The 22,576-nt window shown below is 40.4% G+C and overlaps 2 protein-coding genes across 2 annotated transcripts in view; both read right to left on the bottom strand.

Annotated features, from left to right (window-relative positions):
- Window positions 1-731: 731 nt before the first annotated feature.
- FAM110B (family with sequence similarity 110 member B) lies at window positions 732-3,411 on the bottom strand. The gene has a single exon (XM_052704528.1). It carries the CDS (start codon window positions 3,292-3,294, stop codon window positions 2,182-2,184), a length of 1,113 nt encoding a protein of 370 aa, XP_052560488.1. The 5' UTR covers window positions 3,295-3,411; the 3' UTR covers window positions 732-2,181.
- The window catches only part of LOC128091267 (serine/arginine repetitive matrix protein 1-like), a 99,179-nt gene continuing 80,013 nt past the window's right edge, over window positions 3,411-22,576 (bottom strand). Inside the window, exons 5-6 of the mRNA XM_052704331.1 lie at window positions 15,186-15,252; window positions 3,411-3,581 (exon numbers count right to left, since the gene is read on the bottom strand). Of these exons, the coding sequence (XP_052560291.1) occupies window positions 3,414-3,581; window positions 15,186-15,252 (235 nt within the window). The 3' untranslated portion in view covers window positions 3,411-3,413. The remainder of the gene's footprint in view (window positions 3,582-15,185; window positions 15,253-22,576) is intronic.

Genomic DNA, 22,576 nt, shown 5'->3' with positions numbered 1-22,576 from the left:
GTAGCTTCCTGCAATTGAATATGTGCCTTGTCCTCCTCTCAGTGAACAACTGTTTGAGAAACAATTGTATAAAACAATGTAGGATAATCCCTGGAATGCCTTAATGTTGGAAAGGTCCTCAAACACCATCCAGTTCCAACTCAACACTGTTCCATGGGCAGGGCTGTCCACCAGCTCAGGCTGCCCAGGGCCCCAACCAACCTGGCCTTGAGGGATGGGGCATCACAGCTTCTCTGAGCAGCTGTGCCACTGCCTCACTGCTGTACCATAGGCACCAAATGACCGTTCTGCTCTGCTTTTAGTTTTGCCTCCATTAACTACCCATGACTATGGGTCAGAACACGGGCTGCAGGCTTCTTAAAGAAAATATAGATCCCAGTTGTGTAAAACAACTTGAATTTTGAAATATATAAATAATCACTGCTGAAGAATAACACAGAAGACCGTGGTGATTCATTACAAATAGATGTTATAAACGGGAACAGGAACATTGCTAGGTAAGGAGCAAGGAAGCTATTTTTAGTCCTGAAAATTTCTTCTAGTTCTGCATATGGATCATGCTGCTACCGTTACTTTCTAAGAAACTGTGTTCTGAAAAGCACTTTTGGGAAGAAACCTTTCACTGGGACCATTAGTTAATGTAGACCTTCAATGGAACTAAAACACAGTTCCCAATACAGTGTAAGAATGGGAGGAGTTAAAAAAAAAAAATGAACAAAACCCACCATACCTGCACCAGGAGCTATTTATTAGCATAACACTCTTCCTTTTAAAGATTTCGTAACAACTGAAGTATATACAAAGTCTTACAGCATTTACACAATAAAAAAGTTTCCTATTAGCTGATGAAGTATAAGGTAGTGCTGCAATTTATTTCAAAGCATGTATACAAGAATAATGAAGCAGGCCACTGTACTTTCAACTCCTCTGCTAGCACACCACAACTGTCAGTTGAAATGACAGTTAATTAAACCATTGGGAAGATACAGATTGTCGAAAGAGTCGTAACAGGTTCACCTGCAGCACTAACCATCATAAGGAGGAAAGAAAATAAAGCTACATACTGTCATGTTTCTACACTTTCTAGAGCTGTAACAAACTTTCACAGCCTTAGATATAACATATGCAAGACAACATAATCACAATTTTTCAGATATAGTTCAGCTACTGAGTGTATTTACTTCGGAATAGGAGGCGTTACATTGATATGGCTGTGTGTTTCCATTTTTGTTCATTAACTGTTCAAATAGGTCTACAAAAAAAATTAAAAGACAGCATGGACTTTGTAGTCATGATGTGTTTGACTAATAAAGGCATTCAATATCAGCTATAGGATCTAATCATTCCTGTCAAAAGTTTAAGACCAGGAATCTTAAGAGTAAAAACGAAACCCACAAAATCCTGCACCTGTGATGCTTTTGTGTGTTGACTCTAGCCTTCGTTAAGCTTTTCCAACAGGGTAATACAAAATCATTAAAATGCTTACACCAAAGCAAATGCAATACTCAGTTTATGAGTGGTCAAGCAGATTCATCAGACCACCTCAGCTGTGAGACTGAGGATGCTTATCTAGAAACAGAAACCTAAACAGTCCCTTACTACAGGTAGGGATACATATTTTAGCAAAGAACAGCGCATTCCTTGCCTTTCAGAAACAGCTTTACAGCTGCCAATAATCCACCTTCTACAAGAGATAAGGTTGCTTTGACTACTGCTGCATGTCTAAACCTCTTACAGTGGCCAATTTTTCTCCTCCCCCCCCCCCACTCTCCCCCCAAACGGGATTCCATTTCAACTTAGAACCTAGAAACGTCAGTTGAAGATATCGGTATTAAGACAAAAAGTGACATATAAAACCCACAAGGAACCACATAAATACCAAAGAAGTCATATAACCTTTCCATGTAAACACTTTGATTATACTAAAGCCCTAATTAGATTCTTGTCTTAAACTTTTGGCAGATAATGTGTATGCTCAGCCAGGCTCTGCAGTTGGTTATTGTTCAAGTGGAAGCCAGGTCAGTTCACATGTTGACAGGCATGCAACTTGGAAACATTGCACAACAAGCAACACAAAGAGATTTGAGAAGTGTACAAGACTTCAAGTAGACTTCACAACCCTTCACAACTGAATATTCACAGACAAAGATACAGTCCTTGCTTTTTCTCCTGTGGATTTTCTCACACATGGGACACTTTCTGTGACTCTCTAGCTTGCTTGATGCTATACAACCACTTGATGATTCTGGCATTCCTTTCAATAGCAGAAATGCCGTATGGCACACGGTCATTGGCACTGTCATCATTTCTAAGGTCACTGTTGCTGTCCTGAGACTGTTCACAGTCTGAGCTAATCATGCTTGCACTGCGAAAGTTGAGGGATATAATATCAGAGTTAGCCCTTGCAAAATTTTCCATCCCAAGGTTTTCAAGCTCTTCAGGATCCAGTCCACAGTAGTTAAAGAATCGTTCAACATCTGCGTCGACACGAAAGTATCTGTCGCTTAAGTCTGATTTTGATCGCTGTAGGGAGGGTCTTCTACTAACCCCGCATCCAGACTCAACTGCCTCAATCTCTGGGGACTTCAGGGTGGCAATGGCAGCAATTTTGGGTTTTGGAGGCAGAGGTGGGGCTGAACTACTGCAAGGTATTGCTTTTAAGGGCTTTGCGCTAGTTACTTTCCTAATGTCTGAGGAGCTGTGAGAGACATGCAAGAAGGTCTCTGCCGACTGGTCTAGGAGCCTTCTACTGACATTGGAGCTGCTCTCCTGGGGGCTGCTACGGCCCTGTGTGGGATAGACCTTCAAGGACTCAGCGAACGAATGTCGGTTCAGTTCCGTCGAATCGGCTCTGTGGGGTGGCCAGTTTCGGGGACCATGCTTGTGCCCCGAACCCGAGCTGGAGCCTTCAGAGCTATTGATGATGTTCTTCAGAATCTCTAGCTTCAGATTTTCTCTCTGGACACCGCTCTCGGTCTTTGCATTGTTGCTGAAGACCTTCAAGGTGGGGCTGCCCAGTGCCCGCTTGGCCGCAGGACAGACCGGCGGCTTCGCCAGCACTGCTGGCTTCACGGGCTCCTGCTTGGCATTGATGACCTCCTGGCTTTTGACGTATTTCGCCTTGTCGGCTTCCAGCCTCTCCACCGCGCTCAGTCTTTTGGGGTTAGGCTCCGCCTGCCTGCGAAAATAGTCAGGTCCTTTGTTCAGGATGCGGAGAGGGACGGCGGATGTGAAAGTCACGGCAGGGCTGACCGGCTTCACCATGCTACCTGTCGGTAGTGTTTCTGTAGGCATGTTTGGTGGTCTTTCCCCCGCAGCCGTTTTGGATTCTTCTCTGGGATCTCCTAAACGCACGGTGTAGAAACATGTACATTAAGCACAATGAATAGCCGATGAATCCAGGGATCTGAGCGTTAGCAGCAGCGCCTCATCTCACAGCTCATTAAATAACGCTGCGCTTCTCTTTTAAAGGCAGCCTTTGTACTGCAAGGCCACCAGACACAAGTCTGTATTAGTCTGCTCCACTGCCTCCTTTCTTCTCGCTGAAAGATGTGGGAGTCTCCTTGCTTCCTTTGTGCGATCTGAAAGGCAGAAGAGCCAACCACATGTTAGTGGCAGCGCCTGACATCAGAGCGATAGCAACAGCAGCCCAACCCTCCTCTCCTCTCCTGTGGCAGCGCGGGGAGGCAGCGCTGGGTGCCCCACCACCACCCAGTGGGATTATGGCAAAAGGAAAGGAGAAGCACACGAGGCCCCTGCTGGGATGCAGCCACACGTGTCTGGGGGCAGGTAAGGGACAATGATGCCAAATGGGCTGGGCCACTGGGTTAGACCCACATACCTCCAGATGGTGAACGAAAGTGCACTTTCAAACACTGCCTGTGGCTTTGTCTAGTTGATTTCTCAACATACCTTATCTCTAAATCCCCAAAGTTTTACTCCTTAGAGGCAATATATAATTCTAACAAATGCAGAGTATTTTCCTATTTTATTAAATGCTCCAGAAAACAAGCCAGTCTAAAACTGAAGGAGAAAACAGAGATATGTAGTGTTTTAATTGCAAGGCATATGCTTCATCATTAAGCTAACAGAAAAACAAGCAACCAACCAGAGATACTGCTGAAACCCCATACTGCAGCTTCAAGGCTGTTTGAACACGAGTCCCTGCAGCAAAACAAGGATTTCCAAGTTCTTAAGGAAGGGCAAATTAACTATAACAGGACAACCCTAAACCTAATGAGAATAAACAAATATTTTATTCTTTTAATGATGGATTTTGGAAGCACGTAAAATATTCCGACCTGACTTGGAAAAAGAGAACTTGTCTTTGCATTTAGATACAATTGTTCCAGCTTTCTAGGAGCACAACGTCCAAAACAACATTTACCTTTACCTAAATTGTTTTAAGATTCTGTCACTTCAGACTGCCACAACACCACACACAACCTAAAATGCAACACCGCAGATAACATGGCAAATGCTGTAGCAATTTCTCCCGCATGAGGCACTGAAGAGCACTTACCAAAGAATCTAGTTTTAAAGCAGCAATTTAGCTAATGGGTCTCATTTGTTTTATTACTGCCCCCATTAATCTACACTGTCCTTTTTAATATCCCATTTCTGCTATCATCGTGTTCTTCAGGGAGAGCAGGAAAAGCTGCTGCTGCTTCTTTACTCATCCCGAGGTGCTCAAAGCAGCATCCTTCCCAGCGATGACCTGCTTTTGCCTCTATTGCCACGCTCATCTATTGTTATCCAACTTACTAACCCTAGTGTATTTAACTATCAGTATGTTGTTTGGACCAACAACAACAAAAAACCCCAAACTCCTCTAAATCCCACAGAAAAACCCATAATTCCAGCTAAATATACCTTAAGAAACAAAGAAAGCAGCCTCAAGTATTTATTCCCAGAAGTACACGATACATACATTGAATATTTTCTCTAAACCACTCAAGGTCAAAGCAAGGAAACCAAATGTATAAATGCTATAATGAGATTATAGGAAAAAGCTGAGCTTTCTCCTGAAGGCTCACTGTCACAAGCATTCTTCAAATACAAACTAACATATTTAGGTGGGTGATAAACCAGACATGCATTCAGTGCAATTGAAAGGGTAGTGAAATGTTAATTAAGCTTTCCTTTCAGTGTTGTTTTATAAATCCTAGTGACTTCCTGAATTTTAACTAAGTCTTCCTGAAAGAGAAAAAGCTCTTTTTTTCCTCATTTGAATCAACATATTTATTGGGACTATTTTAAAAATTAAGCATTGACTTTCCAAATGTGCTGAAGGCAATTTTAGCAGGCATCTGCACATACACATTTCTGTTCTATACACAACTCAAACCCACACTGCCAGCACAGAGCTTGTAGAAATTCCTGATTGCCGTATTTAGTGCTTACATGCAGAAATTGAATATATGCAAGGACAAGGGCCTTGTCAGGAGAAAAGAAAAATGAAAAGAAAAAAAAAAATTCACTCCAAAAGCCAACCCTTTGATTCTATGTACTATACCAACACTGTCACCCAACCCAGTTACTAGCACTTGAATAAGCAAGAGCACAGCTCTGCAGTTCTCCTCAGCCACTGTCACTGAAGGCCATGGTTCTGCCCAGAGGAACTCCTGCCAGCTCCACTCTGCTCTCAGAGAGCTGCTCTGAGCACACCACAGATTTCTGGGGCTGTGGGAACCAAGGCTTTTGGAAGCCTTTCCTCAGCATTTAGTAACTTCCTCACTCAGGACAGCCCTGCTTGATGCCAGCAAGCACTGCTTAGGAGGTTTTCTTCAAAGGAAGAAAGAAGAAAAAAATTCCCACTGTGCATGCATGTTCACCCAAGGGAACGAGAGCGCTTGTTTGCAAGCACACATGGGGCTAAATGCCCTGAAGTCAATGGAAATACACTGTGACTGGCAATGAGCTCCAGGCATGCCTTCAAAGAAAAGCAAAGGGCTGGGGGGAGCCAGGGCAGAGATGCTGTCTGGAGACAGCATGGGCCAGGTGGTTACGTGGCCAGACAGGGAGCTCTGTCCTTGTGCTGCTGGTAAAAACTGAGGGTAGACTCAGCTAGTAGTAGAAAGCGTGTTGCATTCCTGAGGTACTGTGTTTAAATATCACGGGGAAGTTTACTCAGTACTCGCACCTCAGGGAGCTAGAAATTGTTAATCAGACTGCACTAGAACGGAAAGACAGAAAGCACGGTGGAAGGCAGGTGGATGTAGGTACTACTGAAACAACCTCTCCTGCCTGTGCTCTGATGACTGCAGCCTAATTCTGCTGCGAGCAGGGACATCCAGTGCAATTCCTATCAGTGCCTCTGTTGTTCACAGGCACTTGAAACACGGCCACGATGCTAGGAGAGTCACTTACTAATTTCAGCACTAACAAAAAAGGCTGAGCAGCAGCAGAACAGCACAGTCACGGGAAGACGAAACTGTGCCACTTTGTTTCCAGTTGTGAAAACCATAATTGCAACAACAAGGGTGGAAATGGCTTTCTGTTGGCCTAAAATGAAGAAAGTTAAAGCTTAGCCATTGGAATTGCCTGTTGTGGATGGCTCCAGTACTGGCTTTACACTGTAGAAATTCAAAGGCAACACTTCCACTCCCAGGAAATGAAATGTACTTAGGGACCTAAGAAACATTTTACAAGAGTTCACATCCAGATGTCTATTCTGTAAATCCAATTCTTCCCAAGGATGGGATTATGTTTTTCAGGATTCGCTCCAGACTCCCATTATTTCACTTCCTTAGAAAAAGATCACTAGGCTTAAGAGATCATTTAAAAAGAAACAAAACTGCAAACTTATGCACACATTCAAGCATGCTTCATTTTAATAATATACATACACTGATGAAAGCTTTCTTGAAGTTTGTACCACAGAGCTCTTCTAACATCAGTAACTGCTGCAGAACTACTGAGCAGAATACAAAACACACAAAGGAATAGAGGGGCTTAGGTTTTTAAAGCTCTATTTTCAACCACACACTTTGATTCAAGATTCCTTTGTGGCAGAGGGAGTGACCCAAGGCACTTACTCATCCTAGGCATCATGCTCTCATCGCCCTTAGACCTGCCATACATTTGTTAGATATTCACAATTAAGCAACAGGCTTACCTGCTGCATGATTTGGGACAACATGGTGCAGCAGCAATAGCTATACAACTAACAGTAACTAGAAACAAATTCTCAATGAAATATCATTTCTGCCTTGCCTTCTAGCTCCTATACCTTGATGAAGTTTCAATCAGCCTTTGCCTGAACGCCTACTCTGAAACCACTACATATTTTAGCAATATTCAAGTTGCAGCACAGCAGCAAAAAACAACAGTGAAATTATGGCATACATGATAATATAGGAATTTTTACTCTTTCAGTGAGGATGCATCTTCACCCACCAACACTGTGCTGAAGCTCATGCTCTTACTTCACTCCTCTGGGACAGAGGATGAGGGATGGACAGGAGGTACAGAGGACAGAATGAAGCACAGTGGGTACATATAACAAAGCCTAACAGCCTTTCCTCTGCTTTCCTTGGTATTTAAAGGCCTTTGTCAACTTTATTTTCCTGATGGTAAAGCATAACTATGCAGCCTCAAGATGCACCACAAGCATTGTAAATTCAAGTACAAATGATCTCAATAGAGCTCAGAGAAATCACAAAACAAATTTTGCACAGGGCCATAGCATACAGATGAAAAATCATAGGTTCAGCTAATGGCGAGGTGCACCTTAAAAGCCTATAAAGCCAATGAATGAGGACTTCAGTGAGAGTAACTTGCTACAAGGCTGTACACTAGGATATAGTATCATGTACGCCTCAAGCCCATACCAGTTCTTAGGAGAACCATAAACCTTGCATGTAGTTTATACTAATAAGTTTAAAAATATGAACAAAAACAAATAAGGATTAAATTGGCACTGCACAATCCACCTCCAGAATGGCAGCAGTATGACATTTGTGAAATCAATTTTAGATAAACAATGACGGGTGCAAACTTGGCCTCATATTACATTAGCTGTTAAGACATAAAGCGTGAGGAGATGGAATCATCTTCCAGATCTACCATGAACCAGAATCAAATCAAAGTGATGCCCTTTGGGAACATGAAACAGTGACAAATAAATGAAGGGCAGTATCTGCTCAGGGAGGAGGTGAAGCACCCAGAAGGTCATAAAACTCGGTATGCAGTGACCTAAAACCAGGGGTGGCACAGGGATGTAGAGGTGGGAAATTTCCACCAATGGGGAAAGTTGGTCATCAAGGCAGCTGCTTTGCACTGTGTATTATATATTTAAGCCAATTCTGATTTGCTCTGGCATTACACTCAACAACACCCACTGATGTTAAATATCTGCCTGAAGTGCAGTAAGTTGACAAGTTTGCACAAGAAAACCTTCAAAGATAAAACTCTATCAAGAATGCCACCATTACTTGACAGTTTCTATTTCACTTTGCAGTTAAAAGTGAGGTTTAAATGAGGATGTTGATGTAACCAGAAACGCTTACACTGTTATGGAGAAATAGCATTTGGAAAATCCACGGAGGTACAAATGTTGGGGATGCACCTCCATGGCTGTACTTGCATTCTGCCTCGGTACTGCATGCTCAGTACCGAGGATCTCAGTACTGCAAAGAGGATCTTCTCTGAAAGAAAAGCCATCAGAAATTATTTTGTTTCTTTTCAGTTCTGAAAACTGATGCTGTTAGAGGTTTTACCCAGCAGGCACACTCCACTATTAGCGATACTTGCTTCTGGGTAAATACTGCCCAAACATGAAAAGTGTGATTGCTGTAAAAGATGCAGGCAGCTGTGCAAATACACAAGAAACCTCAGGAATTAAGTTTCCCTTTCTTCCATGAAGAGAATACCAAAAAAATACAAGTTGTTGTCTTAATTAGAGAGAAACTACGTACTGTGTTTGTAAAAGCAGTAATGGAAATCAATGCTGCTTTCTCTAATCCCTGTGTTACTTGCAACATACTGCACTCTTCGGAATAATTTCAGCCTCTCATTTAAAAATACTTCAAGAGAAGACCTATAAAGTATAAAGCAATGTGATGTAACTTCTCATTATGTTTGTAGCTCTGGCTTTTTGTGAATACTTCTATTTTAATGTGTATTTTGCCTGAATATTTCTTTAAAACACTTTGCAAAACTTCAGGCAGACCTTGGGGTGCAATCCAGTCACTTGCTCCTCAGCCAGTCCCAATGGTCCAGAGTTCAAAGCACTTCTTATTCTGTCTCTCTCCATGGGCACTACACTTAAAAGTATGCTCCACAAGCTCCACAGAGTCCTTCATCCTCATCTTCTGGCCCTATAGTTTCCCTAAGATTCCCTGCACTTTCAAAAATCAAATAAAATGTCTTCAGCAGAAGACACTTGGCCCCAGTGTTCTGTAACAACACTTCAGTGCTCATCAGAATCACAGAACTTTTAGGGCTGGAACAGACTTCTAGAGATCATCAAGTGCTATCTATTGCTCTTCTCTCTTCCCCTCTGCCAGTAGGAAAAGCCAGCATCTTGAGTCTCCTTGCCCCTGTTTGCTGCTGCCTTTCCAGCCCTGCTTGGATTTGGCATCCTGGTAAACCATTTACTTTCCAAGAGGCCACATTTTCAATGTGTAGCAAAATTAATTAATTGGCCAGCCTTGCGTGCCATCACTGCACACTGGGAGAAAACAGAGGGAGGCTGAACAACAAAACAGCTTTAATTAAGATGTTGGGAAAAAAAAAAACAAAAAACAACATTTTAAAGAGAACACTTCAGATTAATTTGCACCTGAGATCTGGGGAAATTCCTAACAAGCTCATTTTAAGAGTAAGCCATATTTGAAACTACCCAAACCTTTGTGGTTTACATAATTGGTTCAGTAAAAACCACATGCGTTAGTGAAGAAGAAAAATCAAAATCTTCTATCTGCAAAAATGCATAAGATACACCCAGAGCATCCTCAGTCCAACGCTGACACAGGCACACATCTCACAGGCAGGATCCATGCAACGGTCACCCAACCAGCAATTGGGCAGCCAGGAAACAGCCCAGGAACTTCTTAAGTATCCCTTCCCCCAAAACTGATCCTCGTTAGTGGAGCACTTGCTGCTTTGACAGCAATTTCTGCTCATACCAACAGTTTGGAGCTCTCCTGACTCCAGCTACACTCTAAACACCAAACATACTAAAACCTAGGCACCGTCCCCATCTCCCACAGTTAACTCCCATGGAAGGGAGCTGGGAGAAGCTAGAAGAAACAGGCAGGAGTAGAGAGATGCTCAAGACATGTCCTGCAAACAGCTGCCGCTCAGCATGGGAGCAGTTCTGTTACTGACGTGAATGGGCACACACACGACTAACTAAACCTGATGGCCAATTCCCAAGCTCTAGATGAACCATGGATTTTCCTGCCTGTCTTTGTTCATTAACACTGCTTAACCCAGCATGAGTCCTCTGAGCATGCTGCAGGCCCCCAAAATGCAGCGGGGGCTAACAAGGATATCACAGAAAACGCGTCTGCCTCTGCTTCATTTGGAATGCCAACTGCAAGATGACCTCCACAGCAAGCGCTTAAACTCCTCTGAATTGCATGTAAAGACTGATTCTTCTCCAGCACTTATTTTAAAAATTTTCCACTAAAATTTGCAAGCTTTCTTTAAATTACAGGAAGTGTAAGAAATCTCATATAGGGCTCTTGATGTGAAAACCAGGTTAGATAACGCTGCTCCAGCATAATTAATTTCTAGGAGGTAGGACGGCTTCTAGTTGAAACAGGAAGAGCCACCCAAGAATACCCAGTTATCTTCTCTGGGAGGTGGAAACTTACCCCAGTTCGGAGGCTGGGCAATTGGTGCAGTCTCGCATTTCTCAGAAGATGAGGTACTTCTGATCTCATGTATGCAGCTGCTACTGCCAACTCATTTTTGTGGGGTGGAAAAAGTTCACCAGACTCTGTCATATGAGGTCAAACCCTCTGAAATCTGAAGTTGCCATGTTTAGGCTATGTTTATTGAGAATGTTTTCTGAAACTGTTTGCAATACAAAATATATTGAAGGAAGATCATATCATAGCTATAAACAGCTTTTATTTAAAAAGCCATAATCCCACAATGAAAATAGCTGCAGTTAGACATTCCCTTGCACTTCGTAAGCCTGCAAAACTCCAGTAATGTAAAAGCACATGAAGATCCAGAGTCAACAAATACAGCCCGGAAGAGAAACAACCCCAACAATTTATACTGTGAAAAAAACAAGAGACCATGAAGAGCTACTATAAATGGAGAAGATATTTCAGATTTAAAAATTCCTTCCCTGTAGTAATCAGAGATTCAATTGGTAAGGAAGACTTTTAAAACATTTATTCTCAAAGTTTCAGAACTAGCATCTTTCTCAAGTTTCTTAGTCTATGAAAGTACATTTGAAAGAAATAGCGCGTAAGTATACAGAGTGGTTCGTGCAATGCACATTTTTACAAATAAGGATATAAAGTTATATTGATTAAACTTGAAAAGGCTAAAAACAGTTTAACAGCTTGTTGGTATCTTCTTATATGGAAAATTCTTTTTTTTTTTTTTTATAACTACATTCACAAACAAAAAACTGTTTCACTCTAATATTAAAACACAGCAAGTGAACATGTTTTACTGATACTACAAATACAAAGAAAGGTAATAAGGTAGGCACAATCACAAACTGGTTATGGCTGAAAGCAATAACATGAGAAAAATGGCAATGTTCACCTTGTGGAATACAACAGCATGGCCCCATTCTGACAACGGAAGACTTTCAGTCACTCTTCTGATTAGCTGTGGGGTGTTGTTTGTCAAGTCTCTGCTCTAAATATCCTCTTCTATAACATGACAATGTTGCAGTAAAGTCTGCATGGCTACTTAATTTCTGCACCAGAATTGTTCTGGGCTAACCATTTATAAACAGTCAAACTTCAAACACATGAAACAGCAAACATTTATTTTTTCCAAAATAAGCTACAAAGCTAAAATCTTTTGATGGTGTATAAACAAATCAAGTCTTTTTTTTTCCTTTTTTTTTTTTTTTTTTTTTTTCTTTTTAAATCATCTCTTTTAATTTAGGCTGGTACAGCTATGTTTTTCTCTAGATAAGAGAATATTTTCCCACACCACAGAATATTTCATTCCTCTTTCCTCCAGCCTCAGTTCTAAAGATACATTCTGCTGGAAGTCAAGAAAGAAAGTTAGAGGAATGCATACCACTGCATCTGTATATTTAAGATTTCTTGAAGTATATGGTCAGAAATACCAGTATTGTTGCTATCAATACAGTAAAGCTGTATAACCCAAATTCTATGTTGTACGTTCACTGTGACTGCACATTTGCGTGGATGTATTTACTACAGTTGTTGAAATGTTAGCTGCTAAAATACATTGAGCCTGTTTCCTATTAGTGACATTTAACGTAATGACACTTCACTACAAGTGTCTTTAAAAAGCTGCACTTGTAAAGTCAGAATTGCTCAGACTCTTCTTACTAAATGGCTTTCTGTGTATCTGAGGACCCTAATGAAGTTACGACAAAAATTCTTCCTGGCCACATCTTTAGCAACTCCATAAAAATCCCAGTGTCTTAAAGAAAAGAAAAGCTGTGTTGAGTCATGACCATTGCACTGGTGCGTTTAATCAAGTGGAGATGGAAGCAGCAGAGGGAGGAATCACAGCTCCAATAAAAACCAACAAACAAACAACTGCCAGTAGCTAGGAGTATGGGGACAGGCACAAGAAGTAGGAAATTGCAAGACATAGAAGGTCAGAGGAGAAATGTAGGTACTCGGAAAAAAGCAGAGAAGTGATGGGAATAGAGATGGTGGCAGCAAACAGTGGGCTGGGAAGCAGAGAAAGATTTCAAGGATAGCATGGGATTAAAGGAAAAAGGAAGACACTTCAAGTGCTTTTCCTCATTGCCTCTATCACAACTCTTATGCCCCAACATGCCTCTCCCCATTTCCGCAGCTTCTATGCTTTGGGCAGCTTGCCTATGGAGCCCTGGTGGGCTGGCAAGGAGGAACTGGCCCCAGGGAGTTGGCAGAAGTCTGCAGAAGGAAATCAGCCTTTGAGGCTCTCATTTTCAAGAGGAATACAAACAGTGGAGGAAACCCAGTCAATCAAAAACACCTGCCAGTCATGAACAAAATGCAGAGGTTTGCTGCTGTAGATTCTCCAAAGCCAGTTCTTCCTTTTGGCTGCCCTTAACATGCCATCAGCTGCTGCAGCACCAATACCTGAAACAGGCTTGCCCTGGGAGAGTTCTGTAGCTAGGATCACTGCTGACCCTCTCCTAAGAAGTGCCTTAGACTGTTTAAATAGACTGGCTTATTTCTCTGCACATATACCCCCCAGATTATTTTACCATTTCCTAGATATCCATCCTCCTCTCATACATGATACACAGCAATGTTAGTAGCTCACCTCTCACCAGTAAATAAAATAAATTTTATTCCAGTCTAGAAATTGGATACAAGTCTCCTGAGCTCAAAGCTATGGCTTGACCCTCATGAATTATTACGTATTTAGAAATGAGTATCAGAGCACTTTTTGAGAAAGTGGATCTAGAGAAATTCCAAAATCACAAAACCAATCTCTGTAAGACAGAAGAATCATGAGATGCTACAAACAAAGCACTGAGCCTCAGGTGAGGAGATGTGGTGTCAGTTCTTTCATGTGCCCACATGCTTGGCATGTAAAGGTAACCTCTTCTGGTCAGCCTACCATCCCCATCGCTGTCAGGGAGCCAAGCCTCTACAACGAAGGGGACACCCCCTCAGTTGCTAGCACCAGCTTGCCACTGATCTGAGCAACCAGAAGGCCTCCAGAACCTTCCACCTCAGTCATTCTATGATTTTGATCAGCTCTGGTCTCCACACATCCTCTAAAAAGACAACATTTAGAAGGGCTGACTGTGCCACTACATCCAAGGCTGAATGTTGCTACTATCATAAATCATGGACTCCATCTTTCATACTTGTAGGATACACAGTGTGTCTCCCAGACAACTGCAGACTTCCTGGAGCATCTGCACAAACACCAAACATCAAGTTTATTCTCTAAGAAGATAGAATCAAATCCCGTATGAAATGCCACTAGCAAGGTAAGTACATAAAATGTGATTGTGGAATTAGCTGTACTTTGCAGTACAGCTTTGATGTCTTTCAATTTCAGACCACAACCTATCTTGAACATACCTGAATCTCCTCAACTAACATAAACTGGTTTTGAGATTATTTCAACATTTTACCCCTGAACTTGCCATGTGTACTCTTAGACTTAACATTTTTGTTGCAAATAAAAAGAGCAGTGATAACTGTTAATTTAAGACCGCACACAATGCATATTTACATTTTAGAGCTGAATCTGGTGATAAGAAACAGACAAATGCAAAATGCCTTCCACAGAGTGGAATTAAAACCATGTATTAGTGAAGCGTGTTGCTGATTTGACAAACGATGCATCAGATATTGATTATCGATTTTTTCCTTGCCTCAAATAAATGCTGCAAGTGCTTTAGTAGCTCTTAGAGAATTTTATGATCATTGGTACAAGCTGCCATACTCATACAACTTCCAATTCTCTGGGTTTCAAGTGATTTCTTTGTACTAACTGAGAACAAAACTACTCAATATAAGACATGCTCTCAATTTTTCTTGATACTGGATTTCCTTTCTTTTGCTTAGAAGCTCTAAAGACAAGTAACAGATTCTAAGCTTTAATGTCCATCTCCTGCTCCAACTTTGAAATCAGGCTCAGAACACTGTGAATGGACTCTTGGATGTTTACCTTCCCTCTGTTTTTGAGCACATCAGTAATACTAATCAGATAGGGTTAGAATTGTGCACTCATGCTGGAAGTCAGAAAATATTAGAATCTACTGAATTGGAAGACTGTAACCAAAGTGTACGTCTGGAATAAAGAAGGAAAAAACACCAGGAACTACTCAAATTATTTTGCCATGTTGACATGCCTAATGCAGCATGACGGAGGGCAGCAAAAGCAAGCCTCAATCTTTCTTAAATTGTACAAATGAATCTCCCAACCCAATCAATTAGAAAAGATAATAATAAAAAGATTCGCTACGAGAACGAGGAAAAGATCCTCTGGAGATGCTCTCCTTCCATTAACACCCCTCCCCTCCAAGAGAAAGTGTATTTAAAGAAGCATACCTGAAAAAGCACAGTGTCGAGCTCTTGTTCAGGCTTTGAATGGCAGACTGCAAAGTTCCAGTGGAGGCTGAAAGAAAGAAAGAAAAAATAATATGAAAAAAGCAATTTAAAAAAAGAGGGGAAAGAAAAAAAAAAGGCAGAAGTATGGCAGCCTTGTATGTATCACTTGGAGGATGTGGAAACAAAGCATGAAAGCTGGTCCACTTACTAGAAAGGAAGACAGCTACACAGCACCAGAGCAACCATGAAAGACTACAGACGTGATGAAATCAACGTGGTTGCACACTGGAAAAGCTATGAGCTGTGTAATAAAAACTAATTAAAAAGACATTTGGGATGTCTCAGATCATAAGCTCTCATTTGCCACAGTTCTGAGGTTCAAGACTGAGATTCAGCCATGCTGTGGATAAAAAGCAAACAGGACCAAATTTCAAAACGAAATTTGTAATGCAGATAAAGGCTAACATTGAATTTTGTATTTTAGGTTCCTATTATAGAGAAACAAAGACTTTTGGTTTGCTTTTTCTGATTTCCAGACGAAGAAGAGAGAATATAACATTATAAAGAGCAGAAAACCAAAAATAGCACTTCTGTGCAATAGCTTTAGCAGGGTGTAGAATCAGTGTCAGCTACCCTGGGGATATTCGTTTGAGGAAAAATATCAATATGTAAATGCTAATGCTACTTTCTGGAATCTGCTTGTTGATTCTGACTTAAAAACATGAAATTTCAGAAATATGAAATCCACAGTAATGACTTATTTTTAGGTGACCTCCAATATTCACAGCTCAAAGAGTAAAACTTTGTATGCTTAAGAACACTCGCACATCTCCCTGCTGGGAAACAGAGATAGCTGACAGGATATTTTCCAAATCACCAACTCCAATTAAAGACAACTAAGTTTTTACACAGCTATTAGAAACTGGTCATTTCTTTCCAACACTTACATGAAGTAACTATTCATGGAAGAACTATGACTTTCAAATGGTGACACACGATCACGGAAAAGTAGAAATTTCTGTTAATGCAAGAGAATACTATTCTATTTTTTAATTAAAAATATATACATTAGCCTTTTTGGTATCTTGTGAGGATTTGGGGCAGTAGCAATTTTGCAAAACATTCCTCCTGATCTAGCTAGTTCATACATGTTTCTCTTCCTACTGACCATCTTTTTTTTTCTCTCCAACATTAATACATACTATCTTGAATTTATCTCAGTTACTAAAACATGTAAGGAAAAAAAAAAAATCAAACCTTTGTATTTTGCATCACTTGCTAAACATGTGTAAATACATTCAGAATATATTGGGCAGATACAAAATGACATAATTAAACATTTTGAGATTCTATTTCTGTGATTACTTTTATAAACAACCATTTAGGGAGAAATAAATCTGTGTATTGATTTTGACAGGGAAGCAGCTCTGCAGCACAACGCAGCCTTTCTCCCTGGCAAAAGATGCTGGTTTGAGTTTAGTTGGATTTGCAGTAACTTGCCAGACCTGAGCATGCAATAAAACAGACATGCTCTAAGGGCAAGCAGCACAGAGTTCCCTGTTTCCCACATCAACATATACGGAATTTTATTTATTTATTTATTTTTAATTTATTGACACAAATATACAGACATAAGCATTCACAAATACATGGCTTACTCTAGTACCAGCAATACAAACTGACTTGAAAACTATTTGAGAGATAATACCTACAAACAAAAATAAGGCCCTTCAAAATATTGGCAAGAATAGAACACGCTCTATCATTTCCTCAGAAAATATAATGCTTATTTAAGATTGTTATTTCAAACAGCAACAAGTATCAACACACTTATGATGGTACTGACAGTGTGAGCTATGCAGTGGGATATATTTAGTGAACACTAGTGTATACAGTATATACAATTTCAAAAATGTGTGGTTTACTGCATTTCCTAAGCACTAGAAAGAGGTCATGATAATAAAAAGTGTCAATAGTAATACTGAGAAGCTCTTGTACAGAGGACCGTCACAATTCCCTGCTTCCACAACAAACATCCTCCACGTCTCAAGGGTTTTCTTGAGAGGACACACATTAAACTGTGAAATTACCCGGAAGGGATACATCACATAAGCTTCACTGAACTTGGATCTGACCCAGGGTAACAATGAAAGAGACAGATGTACAAACAAAAAGCAAACAGATTCACATTCTGTGGAGCTTTTGGGTACATTACTGGTATCAGTGTATATCATTGGTATCAATTGACATCAACTGATATGGAACAAAACACCAACAACTCAGTTGAGCAGACAAAAAAAAAAACAAACCACAACTAAAAACAGTGAAAAAATTGTTAATAAGTAGAGAAATAATGAGTCAGACTGGTTTACAAAACAGACAAAAGGCACAAAATTCAAGAAAGTGGTTTATACAAAGCACGTTTCTGGTGGCTTATACACACACATTACATACATTATCAGCACTAAACCATGCAAACAATTGCACTGCATTGCCACAAAGGCTCTTTGTGCCATTCCCAGGCAAAAAGCATATTTCCACATACAAGTCTAAATATTATGCAAGTTCTTCAAACACCAGACAGCACAGTATTCCTCAATCTACACATGCCATCCTCAAAGGGGACCAACCACGAAGCTCTATAACATGCAAACATCTGGTAAAGCCTGGGGGCACCTACCTATCTGCTTCTGTACCTGGTAGGAGAGCAAATTGCAGGCAGGAAAGTGCCAGGGGATTTTGTAGGTGTAAGAATGAACAGCTCAAGGCGGAACTATACCTTGAATTTGCTGCTGTAAGTGGATGAACTGCCAGATATCCTCCAGCACTCTTTCAGTCCAACACAGTGCAATATAATTGTGATATCTTTAGACAATCTCATCCCTTCCCACATGCACTGTTAAATTCTTGCAAACTTTTTGTTCCACTGCCTAGCTGCACAGCCCAGCCCCAGTGCAGAGCAACTCAGAAAGACCACTGAACAACCAATGCTTGCCTTTTCTATGAGGTGGAAGAAGGGCCAAGAAGATGTTCCACACCTGCTGGGAAATCAACAGTACGATATGCAGCTGGCCTTGGCTCAGAAGAAATCACATACTTGTGACTAAAGCATTACCAAATGACTGGCCTCTAAAAAAGTACAGAGCTTATTACTGCTGACAACTAACATCACTGATTCTTTCATTCCCTTTAATTCTTGCTTGGATTTACTCTTGGACCTGGAGGTGCAAGATTTCATTTCCCTTACAGACATGCGATTCAGATAAAGATACATCTAGGCAAGCTGCCATGCAGTTTTTACACTGCACATACAATACAGCGTTAAAATATTTGCTAGCATGTATAAACATTGAGAGTTTGATGCTTCTTTTTGGTGGTGCACAAACCTGTCCCTGCAGACAGGGTGCATCAGAGCACTTGCCTCAGCAAGACTTCAATAGCATGCACTGCCAGTTTTGCAAGTTTACCACTCCACATATTGCTCATTTCGATTTTTTTCTGGTTAAGTAATCTAACAAGATCAATGATAGCAGATTCATATTATCTCTGCAGAAAAGCCTGGCGTCTACAATACTTACTTTTAGAAACAGGCAGTGATGCTGCATTACTCCTCTTCAAAATCAGTAACAAATATGCTGTTACTGTGCTAAAGGCATGGTAGCTGAGGTCCGTGCAAAGAACCAATTGATCATGAGATACTAGATATACTAGATGAGTGCATGGAATATAATTTAACTCTGGCCTCAAGATAAATCATTAAAGCAACAATCCTCATCTTTCCAAATCTCATGTTTTTAAGAATAAAAAAGAGAAAGAATGAAAAAAAAATAATTAAGACATGTCAGATCAAAACCACGCAGGGAAAGTGATGTCAGACTTCTGAAAACACAAAAATTAGCTGGAAGGTTTGACATCATTTGTAAAGGGGGAAAATACACCTAGGCAGGAAGCACCAGACAAAAAAAACTGGACTAGAACCACACTAGGCAATGTTAATCTCTAAAGTATTTTTCAAATCAACAATTCATACAGGTTTGAACAGTCATTCTCCACTGAACTCACGTTTATCTATTGCTCTTTTTTTCCTGTAGAATCCCACAGCCTCATACACCTTTCTCTCTCTCTCAAAAAAAATCCTTCTGGAATGCCTAGAAAAAACACTCCACAACGGCCAATGCAATTGCTTGTTATCCTAATTTTAACAGTCCCTCACATCTACTGGTAAAATCAAGGTCAAGTGAAAAATATTAACAACTACCTGGGGATTTTACAACTTTTTATAGCTAAACAATTTTTGGATGTTTCTACTGTTTTCAGATTTCTCTTTAAATCATTTAACAAACAAAATAATACACTAATTGTTAAGAAAGGAATGCTGTTCCTTTTTGAGAATGACTGACTTGAGAAAATTCACACCTCTCGACAACCTCTTTATAGTTTCATGTCCTTCTTATATTGTGGCACCCAAACAGCAACCCAGTGCTGGAGGCAAGACCACACCAGTGCAAAGCACAGAGGACAGCCCCTTCCCTCCACCAGTGGTAGCCCTGGGCCTGGTGCACCCTAGGCTACAGTTGCCCCTTTGGGCTGCCAGGGCACACTGCTGGTTCACGTTCAACTTGCCATCTACCAGAAACCCCAGGTCCCTTTCTGTGGGGCTGCTCTCCAGCCTCTCGTCCCCCAGTCTGTACTGTGCATCCATGGCTGCCTTGTCCATGCCAGGTGCAGAATGCAGCACTTGTGCACTAAAACTTCATGTGATTGATGATAGTCCAGTCCTCCAATTATCAAGATCCTTCAGGAAGGCCTTAGTAACCTCAAAGGGTTCAACAGCTCCCCCCAGTCTAGTATTGTCACAAACTTAATATATCTTTAAGTGCCAAAAACCCTACACTATATGCAGAAATACAGAGGGTCCCAGATTAGCGATCACTGTGTCGGATATTGTATACTTGAGATTTCAAGATCTGAAAGAATGGTCAGTTGTCTGCCATAAAAGCAAGATCCCAGTGTGGATTTTTAAATAGAGTAAAGAAGTTAGCCTAGTATCTGGATTTCTTATTTGAGATACAACTGAAGAATGAAAAAACATCTGGATATTACGAGCAGAGGGACATAGGTCATAACCAGTTCTCAAAGACACCGGTAAAGTTACATTTTCTTCAGTAGCTCATAACCAAAGAGCACAGTTAGCCCCACGCCTGGAGCAAGTATACAAATCATCACTAACAGGATTCAGGGAACACATCAAACTCTTCCTATTTATACTTGCTGAAATTAGAATGGTGAGAGAGAACCAAACTTTTTTCTACAGACTTTTCTACAGATATCTACACTCTGAGAATTTTTTTTCTTTCCCTTAAAGACTGTATCCCCTCATTGAAGAAAAATGAAACAAAAGACATAACAAACTTGCTATACAGCAAATAGTAAAGTATAAAAAAGGAAAATCAACTTAGTGTTTATAGTCTGCTCCCTTTGTGCAATGCTAAAATATTTATACCTAAATATACTTGCCATAGCTCTTTGAGGTTTAGCACCTCAACCCTGATCAGCAAAACCACAGAACTGCCACAACAGGACAAGTTAAAACCATAAATGCAATTTTATTTCAATGACTGGGATAGCAACAAATCTTACCTGAACACCAATGAGTAACCAAGAGCAAGCACTGGGCACTGAGCTCCCAAGTTGGCCAAGATGTAAATGAACAAAGCAGATACTTGAGTCTGCAGCCCATGCTCTACAAAGGAGCACACCGCACTTTTGGTATAGCAGGCACAAGTTAGATGACATATAACAACTTATAACGTAACTTTGTCATGACTAAAAGCAAAAATTGGAAATTGTGCAAATGCTGTAACAGAGGAAAATGAACAGGCAAACAAACAGAGCCACAAAAGATAAATGAAAAATGTTAAAAGAATGAACTTTTTGCCTCCACAAATAATGGGGTAATTTTGGCTGATTTGGATACTACTGGCATAGGAAGACATAAAATACGTGATGGTTTATGTGAAATATTCACATCTGGATGCGTCATGCTCTTATCTCACTCAAAAGATATGCTTGGTGTGTTCTCATGATTGAATACCCCATTTGTCTACATGCATCATTAAAAAATAAAAGTCTTGCAATAACTATGATTAACAAACAACTGTAGGTAGCCTTTCATTCTCAGAGCTAATACTGAACAGGTGTTCTAGCACATCTAATTGTATTCTGTTTTGCTTAATCCACCACAAAAAGAAAATGAATTTTTGAAATGAATTAACATAGCTGGAACAGTGCATGGAAAGGCTACCTATAAGAAAATGAGACCTGCTGTACTGTTGCTACCCAAAGAAAGCACCTTGTAAAATGTTAAGAAATACATTCCTCCTAATCCCTGGTCCATCATCATCCTTGACAGCAGATCATACACATCTGTTACTAACACCTCATGATGAAGAGGTGGAGATTAAAATAGGAATCAGCTCATGTGTGCTGTAGTACCAAAAGGGGATATTTCCTTCCTCTGTGACCAAAATAAAAAATAAAAACCAAGAACACACCTCTTGATTTTCATGCAGTTACCTAGTTAAATTTCCCTCTGTGTTTTTAAACTTTCCAATGTCCTGTTTTAAGTTTAGTACAAAATCTTAAGAGCACACACCCCTTTCATTAAAGGACACCAAACCAAATATTAAGACAAGGTTTGCCATGAGTAAAAACATCCACAGCCCCCCTTGAGTTATTTCCTCTGCTCAGCAAGGGAGGAAAGATCACACACATAACTCCTGACTAGGTCACAAACACCACCTTTCTAATGGTTTATTCATAATGTGAAACTCCAAAAGGAGCATCATGCTCACAATATGAGCCACAACCCTTCAGGAAATGATCAATACTGTACGTTATCGTATTTCAGAGAGAGAGAGAAGCATCCGGGGATTTTCAATTGCCACTCCCTTGATAAATTACTTGTTTTAGCCCACAGTAGACAGTTTCTTGACGAATCTGTGAATTATTCCAGATGAATTCTCAAGAATATCTATAAGAAGAAAATGTATTGTCCATAGTCTAAATTCTTCCTATAGAATTCATACATGCATTAGACAACAACACAGTCCGCACACCAAAAAAACTTGCAAGCTACTGCTTCACATTATGCACTTTGAAAGCAATAATACTTCTGGAATTATATACACAGAATAATTGCATATGAATTTTGGGCTAGATGAGAACGTATAACTTAGAAAATCAAATCTGAATTAATCAGGTATCCCAGCTCTTGGGTCATTACGCTGGATGTTTACAATACGCCTGATCCTGTTTCTTAGGGTCTTTTCTGACTTACTACTTCTTACAGATTAGTACTCTTACACAGGTTTCACTAAGGTTCAGAAAGA

Source organism: Tympanuchus pallidicinctus, unplaced genomic scaffold, assembly GCF_026119805.1.
Source record: "Tympanuchus pallidicinctus isolate F22 unplaced genomic scaffold, pur_lepc_1.0 scaffold5, whole genome shotgun sequence".
Taxonomy (NCBI): Eukaryota; Metazoa; Chordata; class Aves; order Galliformes; family Phasianidae; genus Tympanuchus; species Tympanuchus pallidicinctus.
The sequence above is the reverse complement of the archived record's forward strand: the minus strand, read 5'-3'. Positions and strand labels throughout refer to the sequence as shown.